At 37.0% G+C, this 19,863-nt stretch overlaps 1 protein-coding gene across 9 annotated transcripts in view; it reads left to right on the plus strand.

Annotated features, from left to right (window-relative positions):
* PPM1B (protein phosphatase, Mg2+/Mn2+ dependent 1B) overlaps positions 1-19,863 on the plus strand; it is a 61,314-nt gene that overhangs the window by 34,706 nt on the left and 6,745 nt on the right. For 7 of the 9 annotated variants that reach the window (XM_064414436.1, XM_064414434.1, XM_064414440.1 and 4 more), the window contains exons 3-6: positions 5,131-5,994; positions 7,836-7,953; positions 13,743-13,854; positions 17,024-17,081. In XM_064414436.1, the coding sequence (XP_064270506.1) occupies positions 5,149-5,994; positions 7,836-7,953; positions 13,743-13,854; positions 17,024-17,081 (1,134 nt within the window). In that variant the 5' untranslated portion in view covers positions 5,131-5,148. Of the gene's footprint in view, positions 1-5,127; positions 5,995-7,835; positions 7,971-13,742; positions 13,855-17,023; positions 17,082-19,863 lie in introns of those variants that run through there. The other 2 variants (XM_064414441.1, XM_064414442.1) reach the window with 2 other exon arrangements.

A 19,863-nucleotide genomic window follows, 5' to 3' on the forward strand; every position in this document is an offset into this window, starting at 1 on the left:
CAAACAGCCAGGGGGCAATATGTACAAGTAAAGTATTTTATAATGTGACTTTATGAACAAGGACACCACACCATCTTGGAGAGCAAATACACCACCACTGTGACCAGTGACTAATATAATGAGTACTTGTAAGAAATTTCTTCTGATAGTCAGATTTGTCGTTATCTCAACCCTTTGTGCCCTGTGTTGGGCACCAGAAATGTCTGTCATGGTTTAACCCCATCCAGCAACTGTGTGCCACACAGCTGCTCACTCACTACCCTGATCCAGTCAGATGGAGGAGAGAATCAGAAGAATAAAAGTGAGAAAACTTGTGGGTTGTGATAAAGACAGTTTAAAGGGACAGAAAAGGAAGAAAATTATAATAATGAAAGAATTAAAAAGAAATGAGGCACAATGCAGTTGCTCGTCACTTGCTGACCAATGCCCAGCCAGTTCCCAAGTGGTAGCCCTGGCCAGCTTTCCTCCCAGTTTATATATTAAGCATACAGTATGGAATATCCCTTTGGCTAGTTTGGGCCAGCTGTCCTGGCTGTGTCCCTCACGACTTCTTGTGCCCCTCCCACCTCCTGGCAGGGTATGAGAGCTGTCAAGTCCTTGACTTAGTATAGCTAACAGTGCTTAGCAACAGCTAAAAACCTCAGTGTGTTATCAACATTATTCTCATACCGTATCCAAACCACAAGTCTGAACCAGCTACTAGGAAGACAATTACCTCTATCCCAGCTCAAGTCAGGACAGCACTGGCCTTTATGACAGTAATCAAGTAAATATTTCTGCCTGTTAAATATATATCTGATTTGAAAGGAGCATGCTTTTCACTTAAAATAGCTGCCTATTTATCATCTAGTACAAAATAATGAATATCTATACTTGAGCAAGAGCTATTTGTTAATATTTTAAGTAGATCTTTAGAGAAAATGAGCCGTTGGGTTTTTTTGTCTTTTAAATGCAAACACAAGGTTGTGCAAATTTAATTTTAAGGCTCTTTTCCTACATGGCTGATCTAATACCAAAAAGTCTTCTTCACTGTGTAGCTGGGGCAGAAAAAATACTGATCATGAATTCTTCTTGCGTGTCAGAGGACGTGACTTTTGCCTTCGTTCCTCTATACCTCAAAAGGCTACATGTCTTTGGTTTCCTGAGTCTGAATTGTTGCCTGTATATGAGATAAGGACCCTCACATAGGATTTCACTCTGGTAGAAAACATTAGAGAAAAATACAGGTTGGAACTTCAGAGAAGTAAGCCTTTGGTTAGATTTTTGCTCTGGGATGTCAGCTTTTGTTGGAGACTTGTTACCCTGAACTCTCTTGAGGTGTTGATGTAAGACTAGAGATGAACGATGTACACTAGAGAGATAGTTGTAGCCTCTGCTTTGGTAGTGTATTGCTCAGGTTCAACTTTTTCATCACCAGAGAGGGGCAGAGTAATTTCTTCCTATAAAGTAATTTCTCCTCTGTAAAAGCATTCCAAAAGCCTTTGAACCTTAGTGATTATTGGTCCTGCCAGTTTTTTAAAAATTTGATTATTATTGTTTTCTTTTTTTCTGACCTCTTCCAGGGTTGGAAAGACTACAAGGAGAAGAGCATTCTAGGGTTTCATTTTTGATCTGAGTAATATATGGTGTTTTAAAAAATGGTCTGTGGAGCATGGGCAAGAACTAAGGCCTTCTTCATTTCCAAGAAAATTTTGGTAATTGCAGTAGACATGGTCTTCCTGATTTTGAAAGTTTCATCTAATAATTTTATGTGGGGTAAATCTTTTCACCACAAGGAAATTAATGTTTTCTCAGGCCAATCTGTTATTCAATTAAATTTCATACAAAAATGAGGTAATTGGAAAATAAATCTCAAAACTGAAGGGTACTGAACTTTTGATTTTATGCTGATTAAAGCCATGACTGAATTACTGGTTTGCAGGTGGGTGCCTCATCTGTTCTGCTGACTGTGTTTTATCTTGAGGCTAAATCTTTCTCTACAAAGATGTTTGGGGCTTAATGCCTTAACTCCCTCAAGAAATGTTGAGCTGGTTTGGCTAAGAGAAAGTACGCTGAAGTCTTAGTTAAAAACTTGAATGGTGGAAGGATAAATGTGCTTAAAATATGTGGTACGAGTGAGTGGTTGGTTAGCCCAAGGGCAGGCCTTAGCAGGGTAGGCTGGACTAGTGTTCTGATGTTGTCACAGGAGGTATAACCAAGTACCTGGAATAAAGTCACCTTGTCCCTCTGTACAGCCCGGCTAGTGAGTGTTGAGGAATGAGCTTTGCCGAAGAGAGCCCAGGGGTGAGTCCTGATGGAGAACCAGGACAAATGTGTTGAACATTAGAGAGCGGCGTGTCTGAAGGGGGGAAGGTTTGGCACCTGTTAGAAAAGGTGTTCCCGCTCTTCTGGGAGAAGTGATGGTTTTCCTCTGTTAGGAGCTCGTGAGACTGCATCAGGAATGCAGTGTGGACTGCTCACCTTCCAGTACAAGAAAGGCACAGACATGGAGAAACACTCTGTTACTGAAGGGACAGAGCCTGTGATGTGTGAGGAGGGGGAGATAGGAGTTTCTTCCGTGTGGAGGAGGAAAGGCCAAGCTGTCTTCCAGCACTGTCATGGGAGGGATAGACAAGGTAATGCTATGTTCCTCCAGGAGATGTGTGATGAAAGCCTAGGAGGCAAACAGCACAAGCTGATTCCCAGACTTACTGATAGCAAATCAATTTCTGCATCCTTTATTTGCAATATTAAATGGGATATTTAGACTATTAAGAACATAATCTTGAGTAGTGTGGTTTTCTTATTTTCCAGTTTGTTATAAAAAAGTGAACCTACTATGAAGTAAGTAAAACTCAGATATGACATATGCCTTTGGTGTTTTTTTGTTTTTAAGTGTGTTTTATTTTATGGATATAAAACACAGCACAATACTGAGCTCAAAGGCCTTTGCAGTTACATAGGTTTTGATCTTTTTCCTCACTCAGTCACATGATTTCTTCCACATTTTTCATTTTAAGAATGTAAGGACATAGTTAACACAATTAAAGGAATTTCATAGAAGGTATGAAGTATTGGAGGGTATCTGTCATTTTGGCAGCATTTCAGTCCTGTATGACCGTTTTCCTGGTAAGAATGTTTTGTGTGCTTTTAAAGTAGTTTTATATTGTGTAATACGTGCATAAGTGATTGTGAGATACCAGAATCCTTTCACAAGTCTCCTTTACTGATATTAGTTGCACTATTAAACTATGTGGAACTTGTTCAGCTCTTAACTGAGAACGCTGGTTGCTGAGAGCTCTGTTTTGTAGTGGTATGTTGCGCTGTCTTGCTTACCCTCTGACACAGATTAATTTTGTTTGTTTTCAAAGCAAAATCAAATGTTTTGAGAGAAGGGGTTGTGCAAGGTTTTGACTACTTTTCTCAGTGATGGATACACTTTATGTGTCCTTTCCATCACTTCACAGTGTCACAAAAAACTGCTGAGCAAGCTGGGATCTTCAGCACTGCATGGACATCATTGTATGGAGTTGGGTTGATCTGTGTGTAGTCCTCTCTATACTTCTTGTGTGTTTAGGTGAGGGGAATTGCAGAAGTAAGGATTAATGAATCTCTTCCTGACCAGGCAACAAATTGTTAAACTAGAATTAGGTTATCATGACTCTGTAGATTCTGCAGGGCACTACTGTGTCAGAGAGGAGAGACTGCTCAGGATCAGTCATGGCAGAATTCTTGCCAATTTTTTTTAATGAAATTTGCTGTAATTTTCACATTTAAGGATTATATAGGATGATGACTTCTAGCATGGTCTGAAGTTGTAATACCTGAGTTTCTGAGATCTATGGATTAAAGAATGTATTCTCTACTGACTTTGTAAAGGGCAAAGTAGTTTTTCAGGTCTGTGTAGGGCACTGGAGTCTAGTACAGGAAGTCTTCTAAAGCTTCAGCATAGATTATTCACATTTTACCTGTAAGTTTGCCTTCTGGAGATAGTCTCCAAATACTGAAGAACTTCTAACTTTCTGCGGATTATTTACTTCCCTTAGCTCCTGTCTCTTGTAATTGAATCAATTTTGTAATTTATAAAATTTATTAATTTAAATTTATTGGAATAAATTATGAACTTAAAATCCCATGTAAGCACATGAAAGTCTTTCAGGGATGGCTGAGAGTTGAGGTTGTTCAGTCTGGAGGAGCCTGGGGAGATCTTGTAGAGGCCTTTAAGTACCTAAAGATAACATACAAGGAGGCTGGAGAGGGACTGTTGGCCAAGGGTGGTGATGGGACAAGGGGAATGGCTTCAAACTGTAAGAGGGTAGGTTTGGATTTGAGATAAGAAAGACATTCTTTACTGTGAGGGGGAGACATTGGAAGATACTGCCCAGAAAAGCTGTGGATGCCCCATCCCTGGAAGTGTTCAACACCAGGTTGGAGGGAGCCTTGTGCAGTCTGGTCTAGTGGAAGATGTCCCTGCCCATGGTGAGAGGAGTTGGAAGAATATAATCTTTAAAGTTTTTTCCAGTCCAAACCATTCTATGATTCTATGGTAAATATTGAAATGTTGTTTTATGTTGTTAATTTGTTAAAAGATTCTTCTGAGAGGTTTTCTTGCATTTAAGTGGGAATTACTGCCTTGGTTCTTTTGGTGGATGGTCTGTGTTCCCCTGTGGTCACTTTTGCCATGCCTTACAAGAATACAGAAGTAACATGGTACATGCAGAGCAAGAGAGACCAATCCATTCTGATTTATGAACATTAATTGATTTTCTTCATGCCACATTAAAACTGGAAAGAAAGTAGGAGTGATATAGTTGTTGTTTTTCCATCATAAATTTGTCTCTGCAGAGGATGACAAAATCAGCAGGGCTGCAAAGGTATGTGAACTACTCTACCTTCGTATGGAGATTGAATTTTCATGAAGTAGCTCTTCAAAAAAGCCAGCAGCCCAAAAAAAAAAATGCATACAGGTTTGTAAATTCACACTTCATTCATGTCATGTATTAATTCTTTTTTTCCTCAATATAGTTGTTGGCTTTTGCATGTGTGCATGCTTTATCACTTGTTTTATAAAGAAGAAACACAGGAAGCTAACAACAAAGCTGATATGGAGTGGTGGTTTTATAAATAAGACTTCTTCTCTCTGTTTTCCAGATTCAATATTGCATAAACATGGGTGCATTTTTGGATAAACCAAAAACTGAAAAACATAATGCTCATGGTGCAGGGAATGGCTTGCGTTACGGCCTCAGCAGTATGCAGGGATGGAGAGTGGAAATGGAAGATGCTCACACAGCTGTTGTAGGTATTCCCCATGGCTTAGAGGACTGGTCCTTTTTTGCTGTCTATGATGGTCACGCAGGATCTCGTGTTGCAAATTACTGCTCCACGCACTTATTAGAACACATCACTAACAATGAAGACTTTAGGGCGACAGAAAAACCTGGATCTGCTCTTGAACCTTCAGTGGAAAATGTCAAGAGTGGAATCAGAACTGGCTTTTTGAAAATTGATGAGTATATGCGCAATTTCGCAGACCTCAGAAATGGCATGGACAGAAGTGGCTCAACAGCAGTGGGAGTTATGATTTCACCTGAGCATGTATACTTTATCAACTGTGGTGATTCACGTGCTGTTCTCTATAGGAATGGACAAGTCTGTTTTTCAACACAGGATCACAAACCTTGCAATCCGAGGGAGAAAGAGCGAATCCAGAATGCAGGAGGCAGTGTAATGATTCAGCGTGTTAATGGTTCATTGGCAGTTTCTCGAGCTCTGGGGGACTATGACTACAAATGTGTTGATGGTAAAGGCCCTACAGAACAACTTGTTTCTCCAGAGCCTGAGGTGTGTGAAATTTTAAGGGCAGAAGAAGATGAGTTTATCATCCTGGCTTGTGATGGCATCTGGGATGTAATGAGCAATGAAGAGCTCTGTGAATATGTAAAGTCTAGACTTGAAGTATCAGATGACCTGGAAACAGTGTGCAATTGGGTAGTGGACACTTGTTTACATAAGGTATGTATTTTCTCCAAACAGCTGTCTAAAATTATCTTCTGGTTAGGTACAGTGTTAACAGCTGTTCCTGGCCTACTGTTCCCCTTCTCCACCTTCTTTTCCTCAAAGTTCTGTACCCAGTTGACTGCATAGAAGAATATACAGCCTCACCCTATATGCTTAGAAAGGTGATAGCAATTGCAAAAATAAAGGCTGGTTTTTTTCCCCAAGTAATGTTTGCATATAGTTCCAGCTCTAAATGTTGATTCTAAATACAAAATTTGTAAAATTAATATATTCTGTGCAAGATACTTTGTGGGTTTTTTTGTTCTTTGAAGATGGGTAGTGTTTGTATCCTTTGCATAAAACCAGTGGCAGCATCTCCTCTTTGAGGTGTTGTTTGTCTGTCACTTGTGCCCTCAGCTCATTGTAGCTTAGCTGGAGTAACACCACCTTTGCATCTGAACTTGCTTCTGCTCCTCAAATTTAGTTTGTTTGGAGCAACTACTGGTTGGTCTACATATGTTAAATATGTATTCCATTTCCAACATTTCGTGAAAAGTGCAACTCCTGCTAGTACAAACAGAGTTCCTTTGGTAGGCCACAGACTAAACATGCGATTTTGAGGAATATGCTGAAATTCACAATTGTAACTCTAAAGGGTAAGTTGTGTGTTTTTTCCAGAAATAGGGTTATATTCTGGCATATACCACCGTGTATGATTAGTTTAAATGCTGTGTAAATTGCTTTTCTGACCAAGAACTCAACCAGCCTTGTTAAAGGATGGTCACTCTCAGATTCTTTCAGTAAAACTGAGCGCTGACCACATGTTTATTTTCCAAAGTCAGATCCTGGATCTCTGTAACAACCAGGCTGTGGATTGTACCACATAATTCTAAGTGATAGGTGTCCTCACATGCTTGGTACAAAAGGGAATATAGGCAAACTCCTAAGCAGTATTTCTAAAGGAATTAATTCTAATGTCAAATTCTTAATTGCTTCAGGAGAAAGATTTGTTGTCATAGATGATTAGAACTATCCAGTAGCTTGGCTTTACACAGCAACAGTATGCAGTGACTAATGGCGCTTAATATTCTACACAAAAAAAAGTGAAGCTAAGATTTGATTTTCAAACCAGTGGTTTAAATTATTATTCTGCTGGATCCCCTTGTAAGAGACTTAAAATTGTGTTTTTAAATTTGGCTGTGAATTACAATTTTGAAAATGAAATATGAGCAGGCAGAGTGCTAGTAAAGAACTGGCATTAAATTAGTATCTAAAAAAGCCATTGGGTGATATTTCTGAGCACATGATAGTCTGTAACGTCAGTTTGGCCATACAAAACATTTATAATTTATACTTAGTTCAAGGTGCTGTGTGACACAGGTGCATTCTGATAAATAGACTTGTAATGCATGTAATGACTTACATGAGTACCCTGCAAATAAAAATTAGTTGCTTGAACTAAGCTAGTCTAATAGTATAGGGGAGTATTCTGCATTTCATTTTGCAATGGGAGTTGTTTTACAATTTAGCTTAAGGTAACATTACACAACTATCTAATTTCTGACCTGTTTTATTGATACTATTTTTAAATGGTTGACATGTAGATAAGTCCATTCGTTATTTAGTCTTCAACACTAAGAATATACAGTCAAAATCAGTCAAATTAATTCTAGTGAGAGGTGTAGTTGGGACACTGAGAGGTTCTTATTGATGAAAATACAGGATTTTTTCAGGGTTTCTTTTTTTTCCCAGGGTTGTCTGTAGCACTGTATTTGGAAAAAAGTACAAATGTGATTAGAGTAGAAAGATGAAGAATAACACAAGATACTAACTTCTCTTTCTTTTTTGTCACATAGGGGAGTCGTGATAACATGAGTATTGTATTAGTTTGTTTTTCAAATGCTCCTAAGGTCTCAGAGGAGGCAGTGAAAAAAGATGCCGAGTTGGATAAGTACTTGGAATCACGGGTTGAAGGTAAGGAATCTGCTTAGCTCACTAGATAGTGAACAAATCACAGTTTGATTGTGACAGTGAACACAGTAGTGTCATAACTATCTTGAGCATGAAAACAAAAGCCATGAACTCATTATGCACTTTTATGTTGGGTTAAATTCAGGCTTAGCTATAATGTTGAACCTTTGTACGTCAGGAAGAGTGTTTTAGGCTGTGTGCTTAGTTTATCCAAGTATTCTGCAAACATTTTCTTAATGTGAGCTCCAAGTTTTTAGTGCTGTCTTCATAGGTTAAAATGCAACTACTGACCTTGTAGAGTGTTGTATCAGCTCAGTAAATTGTGATATTGCTATTGTCCTGCTTATGAAATATTAAAAGGGATGTACTGTTTGTGCTATTTCTTCCCTTTTTCTGTGCAAGTTTCTGACAGAAAGAAGAAGCTGTACTTGGTTTTTGTGTCAATGTCCCAGTAATCCAGATAGTTGGTGTAGTCACCCTAAATTTTAATATATATGCATGATGCTCTTCAGGTATGAGTTATCTCTGAGCACGCAGCTGTTGTGTGTGGTGTCTTTTCCTCTTGTTTAAATGGGATCTAAACTGAACTGGCTTGTATATTTGTAATTTCTGTTGAGATTAGAGATCACTAGTGGTCACTTCAAATGCTAACTCTAGGCCTGTTTCTTGGAATTTGGCTTACATCCCAGGTTTCCTAGATGACACTAGTTAAGATAAATACCTGTTATCTTCTGTGTCAGAGTAGAGTACATGAGCTGTTAATAGGCTCTGGGAGAGAGCCAGGAGCAGTTCCCTTCACTGGCAGCAGTCAGGTGTGCACAGTGGTTATGGGTTAGTATTCTCAGCTTCTTGGTTGCTGCTCTCTGTTAGCAATAGGTGAAAAATATATGGAACTGCAGTGGATTTTATTGCTTTTATAAGTGAATGCTAAGATTAGTAGAAAAGCTGTCAAATAAGTTGTGATCATAGTGTCTGGATTAACCAATCTGTTAATTTATTTTTTTTAGCTCTGTTATCACATTTAACTAAATAATACATATACAATAAAAATAGTTGAGAGTTTGTAGTCCATACTCATGTGGAGTAATTTCAAATATAATTCAAAATGATTGTTTAGCTTAAAGTGCTTCAGAGAAATTAATTGCTCCAAAGGTTGAACTTCTGTTGGTTCAGCTCTTGATTTTTTTCCCCTGCTTGACTTCTATGTGTCATTCTGTGTTTTGCTAATTGGAGGGAGAGTTCAAGGCCTTTAAAAGGCAAGTATTTAGCAAGAAATGACAGTTAGCATATTTGAGAAATTCTGACAAGGAGTGGAAAAAGTGAATGAAACAAACTTCAGAAGAATTTGAAATATCTATCTGATTTTTAACAAATGTTTGCATTCATAAATTCTATGAAATTGCAATTTTGATACAGTCTACTTAATTAAAAGGAAGAAAAAATTGTGGGACTAAGTTTACCTTACACATGCCTTGAATATTATTAGTTCAGAAAGGATAAAAGATTTAGCAAAATGTTTCAAACTACTAAGCAGCATGAGGAAAATTGTTTAGAAATATGTTGCAGTTTTTAAAAACAGTATCTCACTTAAAAGTTTAAGTAGTGAGCAGGAATACTGTGACTTTAAAAAATTTCATGGGGGCAAGAGTATAATTTCAAGTGTTGGAGTTGGTAAAAGTTTTGGAAGGTGGGATTTCTTCCTGGTTAAGACAACTGCCTTAATCAGTTTTGTATTCATCTTTTAACTTAGTGTGGAAAACAGTGCATTAAAAAGCTGTGCCTGAAAGGTTTAAACTGTCTGTGACTCTAAAAACATAAAGCCTGATGGATATGTTGTGACACTGATAATATGGATTTGTTTGAAATGCCTTTCTAGAGGCTGACTATTCCTTTCAAAAAGCAAATAATGGTGTTTGAACACAAATTAACAAGAACAACATTAAAAAAATTGATAATGAGTTAATGGCTCACAAGTTATATGCAGTTGGCTGATAGCCAGTAACAATTATATTTATACCTGTAGTAAAAACATTCTGAAAAATGTAAGGTTGTCTTGGAACTACCAAGCTGCAAAAGTAGATGTTGTCAAAAATGTAAACTGTGAGTTTTCTTGGATACCCTCCACTTTCACTAAGTGACTAATGTAAGTCAGGGCAACATTAGAACTTAGTATAAAATCCTGTGGGACTTCCTGAAGCAATTTCAGTTTGATCACTGGTGTTTGTTCTTAATGAATACACACTGTTCTGTTTCTGTTCTCTTGTGGGCCTTAAATTTCAAGCTGAGTGTACAAACCCATCAAACATTTTAGGCAACAGGGTTTTTTCACCACTATACTTGGGCATTTTAAGCTCTGGCTCAGGGAGAATAGCAGTGTTTAAGGCATGCTTTTGTTCGATTTAAAAAAGTAAAAAAAATAAATTGAAAAGCAGTTTAATACTTGCCCATGTAACATTTGTGCTCTGTACATTCCTAAGTGGAATGCTTAGATTTTGTACATTTGTATAATGAATTGAGTTAGTTCCCTAAGATCTTTCCAGAGTTCTTAAAAGAGAATTATTGTTTTAATACCTAGAGATACTTTTTTTATTTTAACAGACTGATTAAAAACAAACTCAGCAAGTCGTCATTTACAGAGATTTCCAGTGGTAGAAATACATACCAGTGCTCTGTTGCTAGTTTGGGTTTTGAGGTTGACGGAATGCGAATAACTGCATTCCAAAGCTGCCACTTGTAGAGTATACTGAAATACTTAATGAGGTTAAGCTTGTGCCTGAGTCATTTATGTCTCTGAGCACAGTCCTGCTTCTCATTTGAGTCATTTAATTGATCCATCTCCAAAGCACAATCACAGAACTACAGACTGGTTTGGGTAGGAAGAGACCTTAAAGATCATCTAGTTCCAGTGCCACTGCCATGGATGGAGTACCTTCCATGGGTGTTTTGGGCAGTAGTGAGGTTATGCTAGGTCACTTTTTTCTTACTGCCCCTTGCCTTTTTTTTCAGAGATCCATTTTGGTCCCACAAAATGAAAACTAGGCACAGAAGTAATTTCTGTTCTCTGATATGTTTCAGTTTATTTGAAAGAGTGTGTCAGAATTGTAGTTAATAATAGACAAACCACAGAACTGCACAAAACCCCTAAAAACCACTGACCCCACAAATCATAAGTAGGGGCACAAGTTCTGTGTAGGCTTAAGCAATCTTACTGGCATACTCAGTTAATCCCCTGTTTGGATGATGCATTTTACATATGTGGAATATATACTGTATATAAAACTGATCTGTCATACTCTGGTAGCTGAGCATGAAAGATGGTGCTGGAACATGGAGAACTTGTAATGCTGTCTGGTTGCAGACCTTGTTATGTAAAATTGAAGTAAAGTGTTACCTGAATTTTCAAAATGCCTTTCCATGAGTGAAGCATTAGGTTTTTAGTGAAGAGTGTTGTAGAGGTTAAGTAGTAGACTTTGATATGGACTTTCATGAATATACATATATAATAATATCAGGAATTATTCTTTAAGTGTCTGAATTATATTAGCAATGCAAATCTAACTGTAGGGTTATTCTTAACATCACGGAGATTAAGCTGAAAGGCATTTGTAAATGCCCATAAATCTGTTTCTGAAAAAATTTGGTTTCTTTCTCTGGTGGCCTTTGCAAGCACATCCACTGTGTGTATCTGCTAACTGATGTGTAATGACAGTGGGTCATGCATGTTCATTTGCTTTAGTCTCAATTTTCTGTTAGGAACCTTTTTTTTTTTTAAGAGAGGAAACAAGTTCTGGATAAAATGACTCATTCTAATACCAGGAAAATAAAGAGATAATGATTAGTTCATCCACGATTCTTGGTTTGCCACCTTCTAGAAATAGAGAGAAGATGCTTATGGTTCAGTTCAGCACTCTCTGTGAAGTTACTATGCAGTGCAAATGTATATGTTTCTAGTACCAAGAAACATACAGGAATCTTCAGCTGTCATTGCTTTCATTCCTTTTTAAGGAGATATAAAACCCTTACAATAAATATTTAGAAATTTCTTGCATTTGTAGTTTTTCTTATTACTAATTCATGCTATTTGTCTACTTTTCCTGTGTATAGAACCAGATGTGCTCTTGGTATAAAAAGTATATTTTCATGAGAAGTGTTTCCTGTCAAATGTATCTCAGCAAAATTATATTATAGCAGTGCAGTTACTTCTAAGTAGAACTAGACAAAAGGATGCAATTTATAAGAGAAGTTGTGGCTAATTTGTGTGAGTATGTGTGGAAGAAGTGATCAAAATCCTAGGATTTAGGCATACTTACTCAGCTATCATTTCCTTTGCTGGACATGATTTATCCTTGATGGATGGATGGATGATAATACACATCCAAGTTTCATGGAACAGTCTTTAATTTTAATCACTTCTAGTAGTAGTGCAGGTATCTTATTCTTTGCAAAGATTGTATGGTGCTGGCTTAAAATATGGACTTAGAAGTGTAATAGTGCCTTGTTTGTTACAAGGTTGTATAATATTCCACAAGTGAGTGCTTTGAGGGGTTACAGATGTGCCTCATACAAAGTGGATGAGTACCTTGCCAAGCACTTTGTTGATCTTGGTAGTCCTAAGAGAAGTCTGAATGTCACTTGCTTCTTAGATAAGTGATAGACATCAAGACATGTTTAAATACTAGGAAACTTGGGATGAAGGGTTTGAGGTAGGTAAGTGGTGTGCTTTTCTGCTAACTTAAGAAACTCATAAACTGCAGGCTCCAAATCAGTCATCCAGAGTATAATCAATTGTAAGAAAATTAAATTATTTGTTTATTTTGTTTGGATTGTAGCCAAGATACAGAATGACTGAAGTTTTTTTTAGGATGACACTTGAGGGGGTTCGTTCTTAATTCTTCTTAAAGAGAGTTTTATCTAGAACAGTGTCTACAGGAAATAGCACTCCATTCCTTAATTTAGTTGATTTTCAGAAAAAAGACTCTCTCTTCAAAATAGAAGACTTAAAACCTTTTTATGCCATGATTGAATGAGTAGAGGCTGCTGACTGGAAGCTGGTAGCATTACACCTGTGTGAGTGTTTACACAGATATTGTACATTCATCTTAATAGCAACCCTGATGAAAGAGAATATGTGAAGTTTTACTTCAGTTTGGTCAGTTCTTTTCCAAGCTAGAAGAACTTAGAGGCTAGAAGCACTGGACTTGAGTTGTATGTCAGCTTTGAAAATAGAATATAATTTTTAATTATTATTTTAATAAGTATTTTTAATTACTGCTCATCAGTTCCATATTCTGTTTTGGCCACTTGAGTGCTAATATTATCTATCCATTATGTATCCTCTTGATTGCTTGGTGGTCAAAGTGTTTGTGCATTGGAGACTGGGGCCTTTGAGGATACAAGGTGTTATTCCAAGGAAGTGTGCCAGAATCCTGGGAAGCATTGGCTTTATGGCGTGTAGCATGTTGCACTGCTAGGGGAAGCTAACTGAAACAGACTCCCAGCTGCTGTCTTTTTCAGAGAGAACAGGCTGCTGTCTCCAGGGTATTTCATTCAGTTCACAGTCTGCTTGTGAATTTCTCTTAGAGAGTAAGGCTTGATGCATGCTGGAATGACAGACTATGAATTTAAACTCTGTTCTATCATGCAAAGACTGTTAACCTAAAATGCAAACAATGTTTTCCTGTTTACATGTAACTTTTTCATAATGCTGCTGTTAAAAAGTGATAATATCTTATATTTCAGTGTCTTAGCCAATGGGTGGTATTAATTCAGGATTTCTTGTGTTTTTAAATTAGAAATTATGGAAAAAGCAGGTGAAGAAGGAATGCCTGATCTTGCTCATGTTATTCGTATTTTAACTGCAGAGAATATCCCTAATTTACCACCAGGAGGTGGTTTAGCTGGCAAGTGAGTACAGTACTAGAATTTCTTGAACTGTTAAATTCACTGACACTCTTTCATTTAATGTTTTAAAGTTTTCTTATTGTAATAGCTATACTCAAGTTTTTTATGTTTGAACTTAGTTTACCTTTTGCAGTATTTATGTCATTTGCAGACATTTGTGACATTGTTCCCATTCCAGAATGGTAAAGAGGAAACACATAATCATATTCTGGTATATTACATATTAATTTATTATTTCCATGTGGCCATTAAAAAAAATATATATGTATTCTTGGCTTTTTACTGCTGCTTTACTACATTTGTTAGGAGCTATCAAACATATCAAAATGAATATCAAAAATGCTGGGAGATCAGTTTTCCTGATGTCATGTTTTCTCAACCACTTAATGTCCATTATAAGTTTGGAACAATACTTATTTGCTCAGCAAACATTCTCGTGAGAAAATTGTTTTTATTTGTTTAGTCTGAAACTGAACAGTAGATAACCAAGAATATTGAAATGGAATATGCATCTTAAAACTTAACAGGAATAAACCTTCAGAAATTACATTGGCTTTCTGGGGAGCCCAGTGGTGATGTTCTAGCAACCTATAACGTAAGGATTTTAAGGAAAAGACTTTAGGATTGCATAAACAATTGTTGATCTGGAATTCCCCAGACAGTAGGACTGATTATTGTTCCCTGGCATATAGAGCATGTTGTTTCTGGAATATTTGTATTTTACAAAATAGGAAGTCCTGTCCTCTGAGCATTTGTATGTATGCACATCTATTTTCATTGTGTGTACTTGTTAATGAGCACTGTTTGCCATGATTATATCTCTCTGGCCTTGGAAGTATGTGTATATTCTGGACCTTCTTCTCCACTCGTGTGCATTCCAGGCATTTAGAGAAGTTTTGGTGTGCCTGTTCTTCTTGGTGCCTCCCAACTACTGTGTTTTGCTGTTTTGCTCATTAATAACTACATCATGTACTGCTGCACTCTTCTGGACCCCAGACATAAAAATTCTCTTTTAATTTGTTGTGAACCTGGTTGCATTTTTCATGGACTTGGTTCAGAACTTGCATTTTGGTGCCTTTCTCTTCATCTTGACTTTTAAAGTCCCCTGACTTCAGGGGCGTACCTGCAGTTTCTTTCAAGAGAATATTATTAAGTAACTTAATGTCATTAAGTATCAAGTAACTTGTTCTTGGCCTCGGAACCTGAGACAAAGGCAGTGACATATGTAAGTTCATTTTACTTGCAGGAAATTAATGGAAGTATTGGAAAAAAATGCTACTGCACAACCCAAATCAACATACTGCATGACTTAAGACTTTTGTCCTAACTAGAGAATATTCTTTTTCTTGAGGTACTTATCCTGTAATGTTACCAGGTTACAAAGAAGTTACACTTTGTCCTTGTGTTTGACCTCCAAGACCTTGCTCAAACAGGTTGCACAAATATCTTGTCCGTGGCTGTAATCCACGGTTTTAGCACCAGTTAAAGTTGCTCCCAATTTTTAGTATGTCTGAGCTGGAGAATTGCAATTCAGTGTTACTACGACTGAAATATGTTTGTAAACCTTAGGAACCCCTTAAGTAGCTCCATTTGTATTGTCACTGTATAATTCCTTCTTTCAAATTTCTCACTTATGTAGAACCCCCTCGTGGGGCTCACTCTTTGAGACAGGAGATGTATGGGTCAGCTGATGGTGCTGTTTTACCCTATAAAATCTTACTCTCCAAAGACTGTTTTCTGGATTGACTCCAATCCCCTTGTGATTTCAAATGCTGCCTCAAGAATGCACGTTTGTTGCTGAAGTAAACAAAAGCCCTGAGCTACTCTGGCACTTGGGCCTTAGTAGTTCCACTCAAAATCTTGCTCCTGAATTTTCCCGTCAAAGAAAAGCACAGAGAAATACAGTGGTTGAAAGAAAGAAAAGTGAATGAAAAAGATTGGATAATTCCCAAGGAGCTTATTTTTATGTCTTTTTAAACCCAGTGCAGTGGCTGCTTCCTTTTCTGTAGCAGTCTTGCTTGGACTGTCCAAGGGTTTTTTGTTACATTGGAGGTGCCTCTGCTTTATGTAGTACAGACATTTAGTCAGAATTGTGCCATTCCTGTATCACTAAGGGAGAGAACCCTTTCCTCTAGCATTGGCAAAAAGATCAGTTTCTTTTCTCTAGGGAATTTTCCATCAATTCCAGTGGATCCCATACTGACTCAAATATGCAACCTTTCCAGATTTCTTAAATATGTTCAGAAGGAGCCTCATCCAACTTGTAGCGTCCTCAGTATTCTGGGACAGAAAGTTCTGTTGTATTGAGAGCCATTTGCTGCTGTTTTGACATCTGATTTTAGAAGAGTCAGCAATTGGTATCCCTCATTCTGTAAGATAAAATATTTAGAGATCTTGGTCAGTTCCAGATTTGAGTCTTAGTCCACGCAGCAGTTCTTTTTTGTTGAAGTTGTCAATAACTTTGATATATTTATTATAGCTGTCTGAATGTTTGCCAATTTTAACTTTGAAGATGTGAGTACATAACCTTTTTTGCATCAGAAGTCTGTTTATATGATGGTTTTATTTTTTGTGAACTTCTTTGTGCTTATTTTGACTGCCTGTGAATGTGTGGCCTTAAATGGCACTGCTACAAAAAAAGTCTAGCTAGTGGCTTTTGTGTTTTAATTTCTACAGTGTGAGTAGACAATAGAAAACACATCTCAGGGGTTATATACTCTGCATGCCACACTTGAGAATTTTGTAGACAGGTTGTAACCTGTGTATATGTAATAAAGATGGGGGGAAACTGAACTGTCTTCAAGTTCCACGTCTGGAAATAAGGCAAGAAAACCAGCAAACTTGAAGAATTTTTTATAACAAGCCAAGTATAGATTTAAATGTTACTCTTGACAAAATCTGAGTATGGCAGCTCTAAAAAGAGGTGGATCATGGAGAGGGTAAGGTAAGAAAATGGTTTTACTTTGCTCAGTCTTTACAAATCTTAACCAGTTGTTGGATCCCCAAATTCTTACTGACAGTGAGTAAAGACACAGAGTGGATTTCATCTTTTTAAAAGACAGATTAAAAGAGAAATACCTTAAACACTTCAAAATGCCTACTCTGATCAAACTTTTCTCAATGTTTTGCAATCCTTTGTTTTGCTTAATTTTTTTAAAACTTCTCTTTTTAGGCGTAATATTATTGAAAATGTGTATACTAGGCTGAATCCACACAGAGACAATGAGGGGGTAAGTTCCCATTTTGATTGCTACACCTCTTTGTTAATGTGAACATCAAAGATGTCATACATTAAGCAAAAGTGTTCGTCAGTGGGAATAAAATGTTAGAAATACAAGATACATATTGTAACATGCCTCTAATTTTTACGTTGCTCTGGATGGATTTGATATAAAAGTTCTTCCTCTAAAAGAGAGAAAACTGACACCCAATTCTGAAAGCCTTATTAAATATCTAAATGACTATCACTTTCTCAGTCAAACCTGTGAGGCAACAGTGCAGGGTTTTTCTAAACTATGGTTTATAATTGTAAAAAATTAGTAGTCAGCAAATCCATTACTTAACTAGCTGTTATGTCTGCTGTCCAGAAATGTAGTACACGAGGGGGCAAACACACTTCCTGTTGTCTTCTGTAAGAAGGCCTCAGTACACAGAATATAAAAGACTACAAAACTAATATTGACTGTTTTCATAACACACTATCTTTTCATGTCCCATCTCTACTGGTCTAAGGAAAAGTAATTTTAGATTATTTCAGTTATGATTTCTAAAATGGCTTACATTCTTCTTCCCATTTCCTACGAAACTGAATTTTAAGTAGGATGTTGAAATCTGGTTTATTGTACCTTAAACCTGATTATTAGGTAGCTTCTAATATTAGTGTAAGTAATAGCTGGTGTTTCTATCAATTGTGGTTAAATTTGCTTAAAAACTGTGGAAAACTGAAGAACTGATAAAAAGCATCAGTGCTTGTGTACGTTGTCATTTCCTGTACAGTTTATGTGAACTGTTTTGTGGAAGTACCATTCCTATTCTAGTAAATCCTTTATAATATTTTTTTCTTCTGAGATGGCTACAAGGCCCTCAGTCAGGTAGTTATTACCGTGAACAGTGTTGCACTTGAAATACCTTGAAATTATCAATTGCACGCCTTGAGATAGTAAATACTCAGTCTCACCAAAATTCTTACTGTGTCTTTCCCATTGTTTTCTTAACTGCCTATATTTGATTTATTGTCTTCAGTTAGAAGCTTGTGTGGGTGGAAGGGGCTAACTATTCTGTTAGCATACAAATGGTGAAGAAATCTTTTAACTTGTTAATTTTTTAGGATTTGTTCCTTTGTCTAGTTTGAAAGTGATAGGATATACTTTTTTTCATTTCACTTTCAAGAAATTGTGCAACAGTACCCCAAACGAAGGTACACAAAATTTTCCTCTTTTCAGCTTCTTTAGTCCTTCAGGAAAGTCTGCACCTCTATCAGCCTGCTACTACTTTCTGTATTTAGCCAGAACTTCCCCTGCTTTTTGGGGAGAAGTTATTGGTATATGTGGCTTATTTAAAAATGAAATAAAAAAAATAAACCAGCATAGATTTTACAAATTAATTGGTATTTTAGGAAGAAACCCTAAATGTTTGTCTAATGGTTACATTTTAGAAATGTGATATGCCATAGTTGCATTTATGATGCACCCATTCTAAGTCTATATTTACTTCTCAATAGCTGTGCAAGTTTGCTGAAAGTCCTAATAGGTAGTACAGCATCTGTTTGTCTGTTGGCTCCTTTCAGGAAATGTTTGTGCATCATCCATTTTAACGTAATAAAATGAGGTAGCTAACCTAAATATGCATTTTGCTCCTAAGAGAATATACCATTAACAGCTTTGACCTTTCTTGCTATTAAAATCCCTGAGTAGCTAGTTTAGCTTTTAATTTGGTTTCTTTTAAAAGAGATTTGAACAGTAGACTGCAGTCTGCTTCCTAAGTTTTTCTTATGTGGATATAGAAGTGCAAATCTCAGATACGTGTTTTAGATAGCGTGTTTTCAATTCTAGTTTGAGCTTGCTATAGCATGTAATTTGCCAGTCAGCACCTTTGTTCTTTTCACCCTAACTGGTAGTAGCCCACAGTGGTTTGAGAGGATGAGCTCCCCCTTGGTAAGGATACAATACCTGTTTACATCTTCCCAGCAAGTTATCTTAATGTCCTTGAACTGGATGAATCTAGTGGGCCTCATCTCTGAGATGACGATAACATTACTTCCTTGCTGGTCTTACGCAGTTTCAGGTGTATGTGTGGTGATCTTGTAGCCTTCTGGACTGGAGACTGTAGTGTCCAGAGATGTACAGGGAAGGAAGCTGTTCAGTTATTCAACATCATACTCTTCAGAATGTCTATACACAGTGATAATGTTGCTACACATCTCACATTTAAGCAGGAAGGAAACATACAGCATATCCCAATGATGACATTGCCAAGTGAGATTGAAATCTGGCCAATGATGCTCCTGTTTAAACTAGTATGAGGCAAGAGCAGATGTTCATATGAAAAATTAGGTGCTAGAGACATGGATGCTGAGTCTGCAGAGCACAAAGGCACAATTGACCTCCACCTCAGCATCCTTCCCTGAGTGTTGTTAGCAGACCCATGTCTGCACAACAGAAGTTGTGCAGAACACTTCTGTTACTGACTGGAAACTCTGCCTGTGGAAGTCATTTTCCATCTTATGGTTGTATTTAAGGCTAGAGCAATTTTTATCATGGTAAAACATTAATGTTGTTAGTTGCTAAAATATTAATGCAAATGACTAAAAAAAACCTCTCCAAACCACACAAACAACAACCCAAACAGTCAGATTATTTTTTGCAACTGGGAATATGGCTTCCTTCTAAAAATGATACATTTTAACATCTAACAGTTTAAAAATAGTTACCATGAGTTCCTGTGAACTGGATCATAATAGCTTTGCAAATTAGTTCTTAATATATAAATGAAAACCTTGGTTTTATTTGTTCC

Source organism: Passer domesticus, chromosome 3 (genome assembly GCF_036417665.1).
Source record: "Passer domesticus isolate bPasDom1 chromosome 3, bPasDom1.hap1, whole genome shotgun sequence".
NCBI lineage: Eukaryota > Metazoa > Chordata > Aves > Passeriformes > Passeridae > Passer > Passer domesticus.